The 20,945-nt window shown below is 42.9% G+C and overlaps 1 protein-coding gene across 1 annotated transcript in view; it reads right to left on the reverse strand.

Moving 5' to 3' along the window:
• Positions 1-223: 223 nt before the first annotated feature.
• Positions 224-20,945, reverse strand: part of DHRS12 (dehydrogenase/reductase 12) — a 29,797-nt gene continuing 9,075 nt past the window's right edge. Inside the window, exons 2-8 of the mRNA XM_040339321.1 lie at positions 17,671-17,804; positions 15,547-15,629; positions 12,119-12,211; positions 11,253-11,334; positions 3,186-3,387; positions 1,459-1,736; positions 224-916 (exon numbers count right to left, since the gene is read on the reverse strand). Coding sequence (XP_040195255.1) covers positions 792-916; positions 1,459-1,736; positions 3,186-3,387; positions 11,253-11,334; positions 12,119-12,211; positions 15,547-15,629; positions 17,671-17,804 — 997 coding nt within the window. The 3' untranslated portion in view covers positions 224-791. The remainder of the gene's footprint in view (positions 917-1,458; positions 1,737-3,185; positions 3,388-11,252; positions 11,335-12,118; positions 12,212-15,546; positions 15,630-17,670; positions 17,805-20,945) is intronic.

Raw genomic sequence — 20,945 nt, forward strand, 5'->3', positions numbered from 1 at the left:
CAAGGTTTGTGCACCACGTTTTGGTGCCATTAAAAACTAATGGCACACAAATATGTGCTGTGTTTTGCCAGCATTGCAATTTGGAATTGCGGGTAGAATTTCAGCAATTCTGCCCGCGCTTCCAAATTGCTAGATGTAAACGGGGCCTAGGATGTATTCAGGTGCTGGTTTGGCTCCACTACTGTCAGCATATAAATGTAAGTGATAGAAAGGAATACCAGAGTAAGATGGCCAAAAATATTTATTTCAATATGGCAAAATGGAGCACTTGAGCATGAAAGCTCCTATCCAACCACATTTCAGTAGTGTGTTCAATCAGAGGACCACTCACATCATGACGGTTATCACCAATGTAAGGGATGCATTTCATGGACAATTTGCTGGTACATTTCTACAAATAGACTCGTCCTTCATAAATACCAGTCATGAATGGTGTTTCAGTGTAAAAACACTAATCATCGATCATATTGACAGCTGATTGCAGACTCAAAGTCCTATCATCCTAGCTATTGTCATAGCTTTCCTTGAGGTAGAACACTGCCGCCTCACCACAGATATATCCCAAGAAACATTTTCTTTCTTCATGCACAGGAGGCATTAAATATTAATAAAGCTAATGTAAACAATTACATAGTAGGCACTTTTAAACCTGAATGATATCAGTGCACCAACAAGCACATTAGGATATACAGTAAGGTTACTGAATATTATAATTTAGTAACCTCTCCTCCTTTCCTGGGAGAGCTCACAGCATCAAAAGCCAGACACCATCCTAAGAACTGGAATGTTTACTACAGCTTGGATGATGGAGCAAATTTCAGTGCCATGTCTTGTAGAATCTGAAGAAACTTCTCTTCATCGTCTGTGGAGGAGTGAGTGAAAGCCAGGGGTAAGTGGGTAGCAACAGGCTTACGATCTAAAAAGAAAAAAAATATTAGATTTATTATAATTAATATACACACAAAAGATTATATATATATATATATATATATATATATATATATATATATATATATATATATATATATATATTTATTTATTATTATTAATTATATCTTTTTGCAGCACTCTTGTTGACAGTAATGACTGAAAAAAAAAAATTGATGGGTCCGGCTCATCACATGGGTATCCACTATGGGTGCAAGTAGAAACTATACTGCGTTCTGCCATTTTGCCCATCGGTGATAAGAGCACAGCTATTCCCCCACCATCGTTTGCGAACACCGCCAGGAATCTGGCTCTGGCTGAAACTGCTGCCTATAGATGCCCTGATACAACTGTACAAAATTATGATATTTTATCATGCCATTTGTCAGTAAAAAAACTGTTTTATGCTAAACAATTTCTGTGTATTCCCTGGGCACTTTAAAGGTGTGTGTGTGTATATATATAGTACCCTTTTATCTCACTTATCCATCAAGACTGGAAATCTAAGGCTCCACAGAAAGAGGATTCTACCTTGGAAGAAGAGTCCACTTGGATGTTTGACTGCAGCAGGAGATATGGTGAGCCACACCACTGTGTCTGCACCTTGTTCTTCAGTGCGTAATCTGGTCTTCATTTTTTCATAGAAGTCTGGCATTGATAACCTTACAGCTAAATAAAAAAAATTCCAGTCAGGTACACCTTGAATAAAATTGAAGAACGTGCATGTACAAGAACAGTGACCTACTGTGGCCGTGTTGGTGATAGAAATAGTTGGGGTTATATACACCAGGGGTATTGAATTAAAAATTCATGGAGGTCCAATTCGTAAGAACATTTTCAAGCAGAGGTCCCCCTTTACATCAAAACCTCCCACACACAGCACTGTCCCCCTTCACACCCCCCACCTTCATATATACCCCCCCCCCCCCCACAGCACTGTTATATATCTCCCCGCCCCCCCCCCCCATAGCACCGTACCCCTTCATATATCCCCCCCAACAGGACTGTCTAACCTACATATATCCCCCCCCCCCCCACAGCACTGTCTTCATATATATCCCCCTCCCCCCAAAGCACCGTCTTCATATATATCCCCCCAAAGCACTGCCACCTTCATATATATCCCCCCAAACAGCGATGTAGCCCTTCATATATACCCCACTGGACTGTTTCCCTTCATATATATTTACCCCCCCCAACAGCACTGTCTCTCTTCATATATATACCCCCAACAGCACTGTCTCTTCATATATATCCCCCCCTCAAAGCACATCCCTCCCACAGTATTGCTTCCCTACACACACACACACACACACACACACACACACACACACACACACACACACACACACACACACAGCCCCTGTACATGACCCCTCACTCTCCATCCTTCAGGGCCATGTCTTTTCCTCCATTCTCTCTCCTACCTTTCACAGAGCGGAGAGCAGGAGGCAGAGCAATCCTGATCTTAAGGCCCCTTTCAGACTGGGGCGGGAGCTGCGGTGGCGGTATAACGCCGCTAAAAATAGTGGCGCTATACCGCCGGAATTGCCGCGGGTATCAGCCGCTAGCGGTGCGGTATTAACCCCCGCTAGCGGCCGATAAAGAGTTAATATCGCCCGCAATGCGCCTCTATAGAGGCGCATTGCGGGCGGTATTGCCGCGGTTCCCATTGTTTTCAATGGGAAGGAGCGGTGAAGGAGCGGTATACATGCCGCTCCTCTCACCGCTCCAAAGATGCTGCTGACAGGAGATTTTTTTGTCTCCCGCCAGCGCATCGCCTCAGTGTGAAAGCCCTCGGGCTTTCACATTGAGTCTGCAGTGCAGGAGTTTTTCAGGCTGTATAGCAGCGCTATTTTTAGCGCTTTACCGCCTGAAAAACTCCTCAATGTGAAAGGGGCCTAAGGCAGAGGAACAGCAGCACTGGATTGGGTGCAGGAGCTGCCGGGCAACTTTTCATATTATCAAGCTGGTAATTTGCTGCTAGGACCGCCTCCAAGCAGCCAATCACCTCCTGGTTAACGCAAAACCTAAATTCAGGAAGCTGCTTCTCTCCATGCAGTGCCGGGTCCCGCCACAGTCCAGAATTGTCCCGCCTCCCGCTCCGTTCTACTCTGCTAATGACAGCGGCGGAGGCTGGTGACAAAAGCGGTAGCTAAATGGAGCAGTCTGGAAAGAGCAGTAGATTGGGCCAAGAGTAAGTAAGAGAGTGAAGGAGAAGTGCGGACACTCCACTTAGAACGGTAAAAATGTGTCACTGTAGCTGAAAACAAATTGAGGAGGCCCTGCCGAGCATGAAATGAGAACGCAATATAACCAGAATAAAGTCAAGAAGGTCCTCTTTAAAAAAACAAAAACAAACACAGACACAGGAAAGGTAAATTGCCTCAATACTTACCACCCTGGCACCCTCTTCATTCTCTAGTACAGGCAACAACGCTCTAGTGAGAATATAGGTACCTAAAGGGCAGGAAGAAAATATTCAAGCTTTAATTTCTAGATCCAGTGTTGCCATTTTCATGCCACACTCCTATATGTCTTGCAGTAGGCACTGAAAGTCCTAAACACTATTCCAAATTAGCATACAAGTACTACAACCCTAATTACCTAAAATGAGTTCACGCACACAATGTAGGGACTGCATTTATCATAAGAAGTTATGTCTTATAATAAATATCAATGCATAGAAAGGGTCGAGTCTAGACCTGGTTTCAAAGGTTGTAAAACATTGATACAGTTGGGTTATTTATATAGAGAACCCACCTTAGCCGAGTTATAAGACTAGTCACATCAGAATGTGAATTTGACCCTCTAACACTGGGCCTTCCCTGGGTGGACATGGACAGTAGGGCCTAGTGGTGGTTAGGTTTATTGCACATGATCTTTCTGGCCTTTTGACGCAAGAAGGAGAATGCCAAATAATGTTAGTCGTCTGTACTTCCAAATAGTAAATTGCTCCCATCCCCAGCAGGATTGCACAACAAACCTCATGTCTATGGGCTGCCACTTCACCACCTGATTTTGCTGACTGGAGAAGAGAACCTGTCCCAATCACTAGCGAGTTTAAGGTGGAGGAACTTGACTGGCCTGCACCTCAACCTGATAGAACACCTTTGGAATGAATTGGAGTGGAGACTGCGAGCCAGACCTTCTCATCCACATCAGTGCCTGACCTCACAAATGCGCTTCTGGAAGAATGTTCAAAACTTTCCCATAGACACACTCCTAAACCTTGTGGACAGCCTTCCCAGAAGAGTTGAAGCTGTTATAGCTGCAAAGGGAGGGGAAACACAATATTGAACCCTACGGACTAAGGCTGGGATAAAGTTCATGTGCGTGTAAAGGCAGGCGTCCCAATACTTTTGGTAATATAGTGCATACATTTCTCTTTGATGCTGCGACCACCCCTCCCCCCCTCTCTCCAAGTCCAGCAGTTTTCTAGACTGCCATTACATTATCATTTATTTTTGCCTTTCTCCCGTCTTGTACTTCATCTCTTCATATTATATGCAATTTTGGGGATGAAGGTGCCCTTTATTTCCATGTATATTGTTCCTTTTTATCAGTTTACAGTATATTGCCTATAGAAAAGGCCAACATGCTTTAAAAGTTGCATTACAATCTTAATTTTTTGCGGACCAGAGAGGTTTTTATTCAAGCCCATAAACTGGGGGTAAAAATAAATAAATAAAATAATTAAGCTCTGTATTCACTGAACTCAGATTCTGCCACTTGTCCGCACAGAAAACATCCTCCCGTGTATTTGCCAATAATGGTTCATTTCTGCAGTACACTGGCTGGAAATTACAGTGCACCAGGGAATTGCATTATAGGAGGCTTATTGCCTGTAATAAATATAATGAAATGTGCTCATTTGATTAAACAGTTCAAACAATGACATGTAAAGTGCAGTAACCAAAAAAAAAAACAATCGTATTCAGAATACGGAAGTTAGATAATTAGTGAAAATGCAATCAGATTTCACAATACTAAGTCGGATCAGTAATGACGTATTCTGGAATAACTAATTTTCCCACTTGGTAAAGTGAAAGGAATCCTGACACTAAACATGATTTTTTATCATCACAACCACCAAATGAATTTGCTATGAATCCAAGAAGCCTCCAGGAGCAACAGGATCATTTCTGGGTTAACCCCATTCATTAGATAGTTCAGTGTCTGGTGTTCTGCCACCAATGCAATAAAACCACAGCCATCTGAATTATTCATCACAGTATTCTGCAATGGAAAGAAGAGATTTCTCAGCCTGTCTTGTGACTTTAGATCATTACAAGCTACAAAATAAAAAATAAATATGGTTTCCATATTTTCTAGCAATAAAGTGTTCGGTTTTATTTTGAGCGATTTTCATGTGTTGCTGTCATGCAGTGATACAACAAATACAAATCGCCAATATAAGACGCTAAAGACCTGTGTCAGATTTCTGTTTTGCATCAGAACAGTTATAATCACCATACAAGTCAATGGGAAGGCAAACGTGGCATGAAACAGGTTGGCACAGCTTATGCCCCTTTCACACTGCTGCGACTTGAAAGTCACACGATTCGGCTGTGATTTCAGGGAATGCCTGTGTAAACTTGAGGTCTATAGACCTCAACTCTCAAAGTCGGACCCAAAGTAGTACAGGGACTACTTTGAAGTCGCATAGATATGAATGGCACGACTTGTCTTACGATTTTTCAGTCCCAAGCCGCAGGACAAGTCGCACAAGTGTGAAAGGGGCCTTGGAAAGAGACTACTGCACTTGTCAATGAACACTGAATGATCTCAGAAGCCTGCTGCACTAGCCTATTGACAGGAGCCCATTATCCATCAATGCATGCCTTTAACCCTTCCGCTGCCAGGTCTGTAACATCCCTCCTCACCCTCTTTTTTTGGTTCCTTATGTGAATATATATATATATATATATATATATATATATATATATATATATATATATATATATATATATATATATATATATATATATATATATATATATATATATATATACACACACACATACATACACACACATATATAAATATCTCAAATTCAGCATGTTCACTCCATTACACCATAAGGGTCGTGAGTACGTGCTTGGGCTGTTTTTTTGGTCCGCCATGACCACTGTCATATCTGGAGAAGTTTTTTTGTTCATCACCTTGATTTACATTTGGATTTATTCACTGCCTGATTTTCAAGTTTGTTTGTGAGTGGTTATTTTGGAGGATTTGCAAGAGTTGTGTTATTAAAGGTGTTTTTACTATATCACACTATTGTGCACTTTTTTTCCTTTATCCATGTGAAAACCTCCCTGAAACGCACTGCCTGGAATCGGATACCTACCTGTTTGATCCTGGGGATCCTATTTTACTCATTTTGCCAAAACACGAGAGTGTGAGGCAAACTGTTGCAGTGAGTGCGCAGTCTATAAGGGTGGAGGATTCACCTTCAACACTTGTGGTGTGGTGGAAGAATTTTAGAAAAAAAAATTTGTGATAAGATCACTTACTAAACACAGTTTATTTGGACTCACTAAGTTTCATGGACTCATAGACTTTATATATTATATATATTTTTTTATATATTATAATTCTTTGTGCAGCTTTTCTTATTGCTGTTGCACCGATTTCTTTCACATTAAGGTGGCATAATTTTTTGTTTATTTATTTAAACTGTTTAATGTGAATACGATTTCTTCACAGGCGCTGCTTTGTTCACTCATATTGTTGCACCACACATTTAGGTGTCATTATAGGGATCATTTGTCACATTTATATTTTCGTTAATAGCAGCAGCTTTACATCACCATTATCCATTTATTTATCTCCAGTTGAGCGCAGTGGGGGTGGTTCATAATAGGCCTTTTGTTACTACCATTTTTTACACACACACACACACACACACACACACACACACACACACACACACACACACCCCCCCTCGAGTCACCTTTTTGTGCCTGATCTCCCGGACTTTGGGGACCCGGTACCGTCCGGTCGTAGGTCCCCTGGATGCAGAACTTGGCACACATGTAGCCATATTTTTCCTCTAAAAGTGTGCAAGGTTTGTTGTCTGGAGGACGTACGGCTGGGGAGCACCGATTTTTCAAAGCCGGGCAATCCCTTCCATAGACTCCCATGTTAAAACGTCAGTCTAGTCATGGGCACAGTGAGGCATGCAGATGGACACCCTAGGCTTATACTCGAGTCAATAAATTTTCCCAGTTTTTTGTGGTAAAGTTAGGTGCCTTGGCTTATACTCGAATATATATTACACACACACACACACACACACACACACAGTATATACTATTTTATGAAAAAAAAAAAAAAAAAAAAAAAAAAACACACAACAAGGCCCCTCATGCATGTACAAATGCACATGTCAGGGGTGTCTATGCACAAAAATATAGATTGCAGCACACATTTGACACGGGAGTGGGAGCAATTAGGCCCCTTTCACACAGCTGTTTTGCTGCAGATAAAAGCATGTTTAGGTTTTGCTGGAATTCAAGACTCCAGGCACAGCGGTCAGCTGCATTAGTACAGTGCGTTTAGCTTCGGCACGATATTGAACGGGGATCCGACTTGGATCCCTGCCAAATACCAAGCACTGTGTCTGGTATGAATCTTGAGGGGGGAACTCCACACCAAATTTCAAAGAAAGAACCGGCATGGGTTCCACCTCCAAGAGCATACATACCAGGCCCTTGGGTATGCTATGGATTTTAAGGGGGAACCCCCTGCACGCCGAAAAAAAAAACGGCGTGGGGCCCCCCCCCCAAATCCATACCAGACCCGTATCCCAGCAGCAGCCCAGCCGCTCAGGAAATAGGGTGGGGACGAGCGAGCGTCGTCCCCCCTTAACCGTCCCAGGCCGCATGCCCTCAACATGGGGAGGTAGGTGCTCTGGGGCAGGGGGGGGGGCGCCCTGCGGCCCCCCACCCAAACACACCCTGTCCCCATGTTGATGAGGACAGGGCCTCTTCCAGACAACCCTAGCCGTTGGTTGTCTGGGTGGGTGGGGAGCTTATCGGAATCCGGGAGCCCCCAGATCCCAGCCCCCCCACCCTAGGTGAATGAGAATGGGGTACATCTTACCGCTACCCATTTACCTGGCGAAAAAAAAAAAAAAGAAAAAAAAAAAAAAACACACTACAAAGGGGTTTTAAAATAGTCAGCTCCGGGGGCCCCTCTCTCTTTAGCCCTTTTACGAGGGGGGGCCCGGGCTTCAACGTCTTCTGCCGGGTGGGGGTCCAAGTCTTCAGCGCTGTCTGGTTCTCTTCCGTCGGGGGGGGGGCCCACTTTCTTCTTTAGCTCTTTTACGAGCGCCCCCCTTTCTGGCTTCTTCAACGTCTTCTGCCGGGGGGAAAGGGGCCTTATTCTAGCACCAGAGCTGAATAACTAAGCAAATGACCTGTGGGGACTTCTAAAATGCTTATGGAAAATATAGGGTACTGAAGTTTTTTTTTTGCCATTTCACGGCAAAATTTGCTTGGAATCTAGGAGCCAGCTAAAAAAGTTAGGAGCCAGAAAACGCACCCTGTCCCGACGAGCTTGCGCGCAGAAGCGAACACATACGCGAGCAGCGCCCGCATATGTAAACGGTGTTCAAACCACACATGTGAGGTATCGCCGCGATTGGTAGAGCGAGAGCAATAATTCTAGCCCTAGACCTCCTCTGTAACTCAAAACATGCAACCTGTAGATTTTTTTTAAACGTCGTCTATGAAGATTTTAAAGGGTAAAAGTTTGTCTGCATTCCACGAGCGGACGCAATTTTGAAGCGTGACATGTTGGGTATGAATTTACTCGGCGTAACATTATCTTTCATAATATAAAAAAAAAATGGGGATAACTTTACTGTTTTATTTTTTAATTAAAAAAAGTGCAATTTTTTTCCCAAAAAAGTGTGCTTGTAAGACCGCTGCGCAAATACGGCATGACAGAAAGTATTGCAACGATCGCCATTTTATTCTCTAGGGTGTTAGGATAAAAAATATATATAATGTTTGGGGGTTCTAATTAGAGGGAAGAAGATGGCAGTGAAAATAGTGAAAAGTTACATTAGAATTGCTGTTTAACTTGTAATACCAACGGCCACCACCAGATGGCACCAGCTTACACATCTGGTGGTAATAACTTGTAATACCAACGGCTCACCACCAGATTGCCCCCCCTTCCAAGCCAAGTCGCCAGGACCCTATTTCTAGTCGCCATGGCGACCTGGCGCCCGGGATTTGTCGAGCCCTGCCCTAAAATTAAACTTTAGAGCATTTTTTTTTTTTTACAGAGTTTGTATTTCCTAAACTATTGCTTTAATATCGTAATACATAAAAAAAAAATTAAACTACCACCATTTTATTCTTTAGTGCAGTAGTCTCCAAGGTGAAGCCCTTTGCTTGCCTTTATCCCTTTAACCCTTTGGCCCTTGGGGTACTTTTCCTTCCACTTATACAAGACACTATTCTGCCAACTCACATCAACGGGGCCCAATCCACCTCCCAATGATGCCAACGGGGCCCAATCCGCCTCCCAATGATGCCAACAGGGCACTACGCCTCCCAATGATGCCAACAACGGGGAACTACGCCTCCCCCTTATACCAAAATGTGGTGAGGTTTATTCCCACTGATGCCAAGAAAAAAAACTTACACGGGGGCCACAGTCTGGCCCCCCCTAAAGTCTGACAGCTGCCCCTTTAAGTGTGAACCACACTATTAAATCAAACCAGAAAAAGATATAAAAATAGGTGAAACTATTAAAGGGGTTGTAAATGTAAAAGATTTTTTCTCCAAATAGCTTCCTTTACCTTAGTGCAGTCCTTCTTCACTTACCTCATCCTTCCATTTTACTTTGCGAAATGCTCACTTCCTGTTCTTCTGTCTAACTTCACACAGTAATGCAAGGCTTTCTCTCTGGTGTGGAGAAAGCCTCTTGAGGGGGCGAGCAGGAGTGTCAGGACGCCCACTAGCACAAAGCTCCTTTCTCCATCTGCAAAGTAGAGAGTGTCCTGACTCTCCTGCTCGCCCCTCAAGAGGCTTTCTCCACACCAGGGAGAAAGTCTTGCATTACTGTGTGTAGTTACAGACAGAAGAACAGGAAGTGAGGATTTCTCAGAAGAAATAAGGACATTTAAAAGCAAAAATCGAAGGATGAGGTAAGTGAAGGAAGACTGCACTAAGGTAAGGGAAGCTATTTAGGGAAAAAATGTTTTACCTTTACAACCCCTTTAAGCAACACAGAAATGTTTTTCATTCATTTTGCACAATATTGATTAGTAGTGGGTAACATTTATATCACTTCGCACATATGGGCATCACGATGCTTTATAGTTTATTAGCACCTACTTTATATTATTTGGTTTGATTGTCAGACCCCAATCACCTGACAAAACTTGTAGATCAATGTTTGAAGCAGTGGTTACATAAGAGCTTATTGTACAAGAATCCATTTCACCTTTTCTTTATTAACACAAAGGACTAGGAGGTTGGGTGGTAGGGGGAAGGGAACAAACACATACATACATACATACATACATACACACACAAAAATAACTAAAGTCCCATGCACACGATTAGATTTTCTGCAGATTTTTGTCTTCAGATTTTCCAAGACCATGTAGTGCAAGGGCCTGCCTAATGGCATACAATTTGAAACTCTTAAGCCTCGTGCACACGGGCCAGAATCTCGTCAGGAATAAAAAAATAAAAAAAAAGTTTTTCCTGAAGAGATTCTTGGCAAGAATCTCTTGCCGCCCGAGTGTACACACACTCCTTTCGAAAGAACCGGCATTCTTTTGAAAGGCAAGGATGCGGGCGGTGACGTCATTGCATACGATGAGCATGCGCTCGTCACATTCGATGCCGTCGCCGCCATCTTGCTTCACCTTACCCATGCCATGGAAGCTACCGCGCATGCGTCCAAGTCATTTTGAGCATGCACAGGTTTCCACAGCGACAGGTATACAGACGCTCGGGTTTCTTGTCGGGAAACAGGCCGACAAGAATCTCGACGAGAAAAGAGAGCAGGATCTCTATTTTTCTCGTCGAGATTCTGGGCAGATTTCCAGACGAGAAACCTGAAAGCCTCGTACACACGCTCGGTTTACTCGGCAAACCGAGTGTGTGTACGAGGCTTTAAGGTTTGACCTCATATTATATGGTTTTGGTAAATCTGAAGACAAAAATCTGTAGAAAAATCAAATAGTGTATATGGGGCCCCAGACATAAACGACAGCAACCAATCAGAATATTTCTCTGATCTGAATTATTGGCATTTAGGCATACAAGCATAATTTAATAGAAGGCATCACCTACCCAGGACATTTGTTGCAAAGTTCTTCTCTATTCCATCTTCTGTTAATTCTCTTTTATTCACCATGCAGCCAGCATTGTTTATCTAGAAATAATAAATAGCATATATTTTATAAATGTCCCCACCTAAAAAGAGGTTTGGTGCAGTTATATTGTACTTCTATCATAAAGCCCACTTCTGCTACTCTTACCCATTCCTAGTCCAGCAGGATATGAATAGATTGTAGAAATAAATACTGAGCGTAGAGCATATGTGTGGACCCAAAGTAGGAGCTTGAAACTCCTTGGAAATTAATAGAGTGCCTTTGACAAGTGGCTGGAAGCTGCACCTAAAAAACCTGGAAGCTGCACCGGATGTTTCAAACTTCAGTTTTATTAAAATCAACTCCTAGCTATCAGGACAGCTTCTAGATGAGGATGGGAGCTCAGCTATGTCGTCTAGACAGGTTTCCTTTAAAAATGAAAGCCATTGCTACTATAATAATAGTGTAGTTGTATGTTGGCTACATAGATTGCTGACATCTGACAACATAAGCTGGTTATATTCAATCAAGCTTCTGAACACCCAAAGTCCTTCCATACCAGGAATGCAGAGCACATCTTTCAAAAACTTTAAATTGCAGTTGGTAGGCTTACATCTTCACTTGACAGGTGCCAGGCCTGACACTTACCCACCGTTTTGTAATATCCATTTATCTATATCTAAAGAGGACTGAAATTCCTCCTTAGAGGAGGGATTAAACATGTGTAAATGTGCATGTATGTAATGTACTACACGTCCCCCGTCCCCCCCCCCGACATACACTTTAATTGCTATTATTTTGGTGCAAGAGGTTAATGGGATGACAAAAATAAAAATAAAAACTTACCAGTACATTGAGTCTGTTCTGAGTCTTAAACTTCTCTGCAAATGCCCAGATTTCTTTTGGATCAGACATATCCAACAGATGTACGAACACCCTCTGAAAAATAAAGAGACATAAGTCCCCAGAGCCTAAATTACCAGTTTAGTTTCAGTCTGAACCAAACTTTTCTTTATAGTTTTGGATATGAGAGAAGGGTTACCAAATCAGTTATGTCTTACTGTCTGTTCACCTGCTAGAAAGTCCCCTCTCCCTTTCTTCCTCTACGATCATAAGGACAGGAAGGCAGAGGAAATCTCTTTAATGGGTACACATACAGTAGTAACAACCTGAGAGGGAGGCTGAAGTGACACTTCAATAAATTAGTTTTACATCAGTGAAGTGTAGACACAACATAGCTTTGAAGCTTGTTAAGCAAAAACACATAGGTGTCTCTGGTACTAGAATTCCCAGTGACATTGCAATAAACATGTGTTACACAAGATCCACAGAATCAGAGACCTGGGGTAGATAAGAGAAGACTTCACTCATCCACCCACCCCATATTTTGTTGAACTTATTTGCACAACCCCTCATATCTTAGGTAAAATAATAGCACATAAGGGTCTGGTGTATCAGAACTTTTTAGTATTTCAAAAAGGAGAGAGCAAAAGCATGTTTCCAAATTAATATCAAGGTTTGTGAGCATGACAAAATAACAGTTGGTATCTGGCGGGCTCCTTTGATAGGCAGAACACGGACCAATGCCAGGGCGTGTGGTGTCCACTATAGGAGCCGATCCAGGACTGTGACTGCGAGCGCCAGAAACATCGGGCAGTTCAGTTGGAAGCTGTTACAGCAGGCGTTCCCCACTATGATGATGCGGCCGGCTCTTCTCCCCGGAACCGGTGAAGCGGCATTGGCACAGGTGAGGCTGCACTTATAATGTTAATATTTATTTTTGTAACTTAATTCTGCACAAAACATTTAAGTGTAATTTCATGATAATTTATGAGGATGTGTTAAGGGGCAGAATAGGGGTTGGGTGGTAGTGGTGAGTAACCCTTAAAGAGAAAGGAAACCCTTTTTTTTTTTTTTTTTTAAACACCCTGCAAGGCAAAGGCATAATGAGCTAGTATGCATAGCATACTAGCTCATTATGAAGTACTTACCCAAGATCGAAGCCCCAGCAGCGGTGCTCGGTCAACCTCCTCTGTCAGCGGCATCTCTCCTCGAGACACTTTGGCATATCGCGGCCCTATCGCTGTGACTGGCTGGAGCCGCGATGACGTCACTCCCGCGCCACCAATGTCATGATTGCCGTTAGTAACAGCACGCGCCGTAGACATCGGTGCCTTTCTTTTGCAAATATCTCCTAAACCATGTAGGTTTAGGAGATATTTGTTGCACCTACAGGCAAGCCTTAATCTAGGCTTACCTGTAGGTTAAAGTGGTCTGTAAGGGTTTACAACCACTTTAAAGCCTGGCTAGTAGCTTGGGAAATATTGAGCCCTGGGTTACAGAACTAAACCACCAGCTACTGCCAAAGAAAATTTTACCAACATTTCAGGAACGGCGGTTTCCATTGAAACAGTTTTCAGACTCAAACTTTTGCTCTTAATGAGAGAATACTCTACTTGGCATTCATTAGCCCAGTCGGGCTAGCACCCTCATCGGACACCTCTTTCTTCTTTCTCTCCTCCCCTTGCTTCCGTGTGTTTTTTTTTTTTTAAATGTGGCAACAACTGAACCATTACACAAGCCCCATATACACATAGCACAAGTGCTCCTTGCTGCATTGGCCAGTTATAGGTGGTGGCAGTGGCCACATGTTAGTATTTTGATTATATTGGTCAGGCAAAGCCCTGACGACATCTTTGCTGCCATAGTGCTATGTGCTCAGTGTGCCCTTGTAAAAAGGGAGGTGTGGGCTCCTTTCAGGTCCACCTGCCCTCTGCCTATCCATTAAAAATGCATGTGCTTCTATTGTAGAGACTCGCTGAAGTTAGAGTTAGGGACTACAGAAGACAGGGTGCCTTGAAGGGGTCTGTAGCTTACGCATGCATTTGCTAATGTGCTAAACCCCTGTTCTGAACACATATTGTTAGACAGGTCAATTTGGTTGGCAAGTTTGGAAATCTTTTTTGTAATTGTTTGACATACGTTGCCCTTCCAGTGCTCCTTGCTGCAAAGGCCAGTTATAGTAGGGGGGGGGGGGACCCATTTGTTTGTTTTGTAACCTTGCACTGGCCCCTCCTTTGCTTGGTTCAAAGCAATGTTGTCAACTGAGCCCATAGCCTGCAAAGCCTTTTCTTTGGTATCTTGGTTTACTTTTACAGAGGTCAAGCCTTGATGTGGATGAGAAGGCCTGGCTTGCAGTCTCCGCTCCAATTCATCCCAAAGGTGTTCTGTCAGGCTGAAGTGTAGTCCAGTCACGTTCCTCCACCCCAAACTTGCTCATCCATGTCTTTATGGACCTAGCTCTGTGCACTGGTCCAAATAATTTGGTGGGGGGGTTCATGGTGTGGGGATGTTTTTCCAGGGTTGGGCTTGGCCCCTTAGTATTAACTTAACAACCAAAGCGTTAAATGGCTACTAAAGGCTTTACTTTTTTTTTTTTTTTTTCTAACAAGCAATGCAACATTCCCCAATACATGTATATAGCCCAGTATGGCTAAACAATTACAAAACTCCCCCATTATTTTCTGCTCGCTCCTGGCTACAGAGCATTGCTTCCCTGAATTTCCAGGCAAGGATAGGCACCTGCTGAAAACAGGAGGAGCATGTGCATTGGAGGACACAAGAGCAGCAGCTTGCTGTTCTAAGCAGTGTCTAGGAGACAAAAATCATATGGACGGAAGATGATGTGGACATTAGGAGGAAAGGCTTTACACTGGCATTATTGGGGGGGGGGGGGGGAATAAATATAGCCGTGAGTGGTACTTTAAGTAGCTGGACTTCCATAGTCAGTATTGTTTGAAGGCCACATGCCTCAGCTGCAAATATCTGAAAGAGGCTCATAATCCGATTTCCTTTAGATTTGACAAAACTATGTAGTGCCTGATTGCAAACAAATTGAAACGCTTGGTTTGACCTCATATATGGTTTTGGTAAATCTAAAGGAAAAATAAACAAAAATGTTATAGTGTGTATCCAGCCGGTTTGTTTCATATGGCTTTTGTCCAGGATTTTAGAAGCTCAGTTAAGAGGTTACTGAGCTACAAAGGTTGTTGGAGAAGAAGAAAAATACAATCTAAAGGGAATGTTGTATGCATAAATTGAAAAAGGCAGGAAAAAAAAAAAAAACACACACACACACACACACACACACACAAACACACAAATTTAGCAAGAGCTTCAATAAAAAGGTTAGGAATATTGCTTGTGAAGCCATGCATACATTATTATTAGGAGGCTGGATTACATGAGGCAAAGCATTTCTATAAAAACCTTACCTCATTCCCACTGTTAGTAATGATCTCTGTTTGTGCTTCTTCTGCTCGGTCCTTGTTTCGGCATACTAGGTGAACAGTACCACCTGCAAGAATTCAAAACACATCAAATAAAAAACCATGGGCAAAATCTCAGATATTGTAATTGGTCTCTAATGGCCTCCTAAGCCTTCATGTTCACTTAAACTTATTTGATCATTGGCTGCGGGTAAACACAAAACGCTGCAAAATTGTGCCATGTGTTCCTATCCTATACATGACTCTTCCACGTTCAGGAGAGGGTGGTTGAACCTCCCCTAACCTCATCAGCTCCAAAACGCTAAGGCCCCTTTCACACCGACACGTTTTTAAGAATAGCGCTGCTATACCGCCTGAAAAAAAATCGTGCCCTGTAGTCTTCAATGCGCGCTAGCAGGACCGCTCCAAAAGTCCTGCTAGCCGCATCTTTGGAGCGGTATAAGATCGGGGTGTTTACCGCTCTTTCCCATTGAAATCAATGGGACACCGCGGTAATACCACCGGCAATGCGCCAATGCAGAGGTGCATTGCCTGCGGTATTAACCTTTTTTACCCTATCGCTGTAAATACGATGGTATAGTGGCGCTAAAAATTGCGCCTTTATACCGTCAGATTTTCTGATGGTCAGTATACAAATACGTCACACAAAAGTCAAAAGTACAAACACGCATGCTCGGAATCAATGCTCAAACACTAAATTAACAGGGTGGCACTCGAGAGCTGAAATCCCTCGTAGTACATCACTACGTTTATGTTTGTTGCCCCACAATTGTGTACCATTAGAATGGAAGACAAGATTCAGGCACACGCCCTGAAGACAAAAATCAGACGCTCGGTTGGCCAACAATCGGATCGTGTGCAGCTTTAGTGTTGCTGCATATTTTTCATAATCTCATCGAAAAAAAAATGCAGAAAAATGTAAGATTTACCATTTTTTACAGAAATCCCAAATCCGATCGGGACCTTTTCCTGCCTGCATCTCCCTTATTTTTCCAGAACCAAAAACTCTAATTTCAGAGTTCACTAGCCAAAACACACACACACACACACACACACACACACACACACACACACACACACACACACACACACACACACACACACACACACACACACACACACACACACACACACACACACACACACACACACACACACACACACACCACAAATTTGCAATGCCTCGTACACAGGAGACAATTATTGGCCAACCGAGCGGCAGATTTTTGTCTTAATGGCGTGTGCCCTGGATCTTGTCTTGCATACTGAAGCCTGGTACACACGATCGTTTTTTTTCCGGACAAAGCGTAGGACTTTTGTCCAAAGGGCGTTGGCCATGAACTTGTCTTGCATACAAACAGCACACAAATGTCAGTTAACAAAACACGAATGTAGTGATGTACTACATGAAATTTCAGCTCTTGAGCGCCACCCTTTGGGCACCTCCTGCTAATGTTGTGTTTGGTGAGCATTGATTCCGAGCATGCATGTTTGTACGTTGAACTTTTGTCTGACGGACTTGTGTGCACACGATAGGAAAACAGACCGTTGTCGGTGGAAAAGTTATAAGCCTGACATCCAACATTTGTCTGTGGAAAGTCTGACAATTGTCTGATGGAGCGTACAAACAGTCGGATTTTAGGCCAACATCATGGGTGGAATTGCCATGATTCTGCCCGCGATTTCAAAACGCGCAGTTAAAATGTCAAATTGCACATCAGCTTGTTTAGGTGCCATACATTTCAATGGCACCTAAAAACGTGGTAAGTTTCTGCTGCGATTATTGCGCGACGCCCCAAAAAAGTTCCAGAACTTCATTCGAGTGACACGTGTCACCCAACCATTGCAGCGAAATCGCAGAAAGTTTTTAGGTGTCATTAAAATTAATGCTAACTGAACATGCTGATGTGTGATTTGACATTACACTTTGAAATCTCGGGCAGAATCGCAGAATCCCCCCCCCCCCCCCCCCCAGATCTGATAGATCAATCTCCTGCTACTGCACAAATGTTAGAATGCACAATCTGAATGATCACTGTAGAGGGGAGAATGAGGAAATTCTTCCTTCTGCCCGCAGCAGACTAATGACAGGACTCGTCTGAACCTTACCTCTTTTAGCGATGGCCAGAGCAGCCGCTTTTCCGATCCCACTATTTGCTCCAGTGATCATATAGGATTTTTCTTTAACATCAACTTGCAAATCTTCCGCCACAAAGTACTTGGCTGCAGACTCATATCCACCTCTAGAAAAAGGACATTCCAAAATACAAGGAGATTAAAAAATTGGGGATTACAACATAAAAAAAATAAATAAATAAAAACATAACAGGATTGCTCAATCATAAGAAGTGACATAAATGGTTGCACAAAAAATAAATAAAATGTTTTTAAAAATGAATGTGTGCCTTTAGTCATTTTGCATCATAGTACAGACATAGAACAAGGTCCATTATACTGATAAAATGCACCATTACATGGAAAAGAAAAAAGTCCTTATATTAGCGCCCCCCCCCCCGGTCATATCAACCAACCACTGGTAACCACTTGTTTTGTAGTTTGCTGCATGAAAATGCATTTTAAGGTGAATTCCCATTCCATCCTATGTGGCTGGTTCATATCTATGCACTAGAGTTGTGTCCATGCAGACCATATAAAGTGACTGGACACACAGCAGCCCTACAGACTCCTCCACACAGCGGAGACTGACAGGTACAAATGGATGGTTGTACAGACCTGGATGCACAGGCTCTTTCACCGTTTTATCAAAGCAGGTGTAAAAACACAGGACTCTCACCAAATACACTATATTACCAAAAGTACTGGGATGCCTGCCTTTACACGCACGTGAACTTTAATGGCATCCCAGTCTTGGTCCATTGAGGTAAGGACTCTGTGCAGGCCAGTCAAGTTCCTCCACCCCAAACTTGCTCATCCATGTCCTTATGGTCCTTGCTTTGTACACTGGTCTAAATTATTTGGTGGAGGGGGAATTATTGAGTGGGTCCGTGTAACGAGACCCTTGCTCACTCGCTTCCGCTCCCCCGACACTCCTCTGCTACTATTGAGTCAGCTTGCAGATCGCAACATCCGATGGTTCGGTCATCCAAGGCTCCGGGATCCGAACTACAGCTATGTGCCGTTCGGAATCCATTAGAACAAACACCAGGCAGGCTGTATGCAAGTTCAAACAGGAAGACCTTTATTGGAAGCACACAACACACTTTTATACAGAATTTGGAACATCCCGCCCCCAACAACCGCTTTCCTATTGGTCAATTGTAAAGTACATGTAGTTCTCCTTCAGGTCCTCTTAGGCATGTAAATGAGGACTTGAAAATTAGTCAGCAGGGATTGGTCCGATAGCTTGAATAGAAGGACTGCTATGTGTAATGAGACAGAAGCCCCAGGGGGCAATCAATGTACACAATAGCCAGACACAGAACAATGGAACCGTCTGGAGCCTTAAGACAGAGCAGGAGACCCCCCACTGTGTAACAGATTTCAAGGAGGAACACTTCCGCATTCCAAGGTAAATGACAGGCCATTTTTCTGGGGTTGGGCTTGGCCCCTTCATTCCAGTTAAGGGAGCTCTTAAGTAGAGATTAATCGTCAAGAATCGTTATTGCGATTTTTTTCCCCCCGTTGGGATCTTGACAAAGTTTCCCGATCTTTCTATGCAGAGAATTCTCTCTGCTCTGCTGATGCCACGGCACAGCCATAAAGAGAAAGGAAGAAAAAATCCGGCCAGTCTGCCAAGTATCAGGACATATCTTTAGCAGCGGAACCAAGTCTGAACATTGCAACAATTTGTCTTTTACATCAAAGGAATACACTGTGTGTAAATGTGGAAAGTTTAACCACCAAATCTTTTTCTGACATTTGTTGGTTTCAAGTTTAAAATCATTTATTTTTGCTAGAAAATTACTTAGAGCCCCCAAACATTTTTATATATATATATTTATTTTAGTAGAGACCCTAGAGAATACAAGGGCGATTGTTGCAATCTTTTATATTACACTGTATTTGCACAGCAGTCTTTCAAATGCAATTTTTGGGGGGGGAAAAAAAAGTACTTTAATGAATATAAAAAAAAATTATATAAAAAAAATTCAAGTTAGACTTACCGGTAACTTGTTTTCCAGAAGTCTTTCAGGACAGCACCTGGAGAGATAGTGACTCCACCCACAAACACAGGAAACACCCTCTTCCTCCAGATCTTTAAAAGGAGGTACCTCCCTATCATACCTCAGTTGTCTCAGAAAAAACTCCGGCCCCAGCTGGAACACATACGTTAGTCACAGCATAGCATATTAAAACACTAGGGCAGGTCATTGCTGTCCTGAAAGACTTCTGGAAAACAAGTTACCAGTAAGTCCAACTTGAATTTTCCCAAGGCGTCTTTCAGGACAGCACCTTGAGAGGATAACAGAGACTTACCACCTTAGGGCGGGACAACATCCTGTAGGACCTTTCTGCCGAATGCCTGGTCACTGGCAGATGCGAGGTCCAATCTGTAATGCCGCACAAATGTACGGTAGCTTGACCACGTTGCTGCTTTTCAAATTTACTTAGGGGTGGCACCAGCTCGCTCTGCCCATGTGGTCGCAAGTGCTCTTGTTGAATGAGCACAGATTCCTACTGGTGGCACGATGTCTGCGTGAGAGTAGGCCTCCAGAATAGATAACTTTAACCCAGGGGTTGACAAATTTGCTTGGAATCTAGGAGCCAGCTAAAAAAGTTAGGAGCCAGAAAACGCGCCCCGTCGAGCTTGCGCGCAGAAGCGAACACATACGTGAGCAGCGCCCGCATATGTAAACGGTGTTCAAACCACACATGTGAGGTATCGCCGTTATTGGTAGAGCGAGAGCAATAATTCTAGCCCTAGACCTCCTCTGTAACTCAAAACATGCAACCTGTAGAATTTTTTTCTTTTTACTTCGCCTATGGAGATTTTTAAGGGTAAAAGTTTGTCGGCATTCCACGAGCGGACGCAATTTTGAAGCGTGACATGTTGGGTATCAATTTACTCGGCATAACATTATCTTTCATAATATTAAAAAAAATGGGGATAACTTTACTGTTGTCTTATTTTTGAATTAAAAAAAGTGTAATTTTTTCCCAAAAAAGTGCGCTTGTAAGACCGCTGCGCAAATACGGCGTGACAGAAAGTATTGCAACAATCGCCATTTTATTCTCTAGGGTGTTAGGATAAAAAATATATATATATAATGTTTGGGGGTTCTAATTAGAGGGAAGATGGCAGTGAAAATAGTGAAAATGACATTAGAATTGCTGTTTAACTTGTAATGCTTTACTTGTAATATCAACGGCCACCACCAGATGGCGCCAGCTCACACATCTGCTGGTAATAACTTGTAATACCA

This window comes from Rana temporaria, chromosome 2 (assembly GCF_905171775.1).
Source record: "Rana temporaria chromosome 2, aRanTem1.1, whole genome shotgun sequence".
Lineage (NCBI taxonomy): Eukaryota > Metazoa > Chordata > Amphibia > Anura > Ranidae > Rana > Rana temporaria.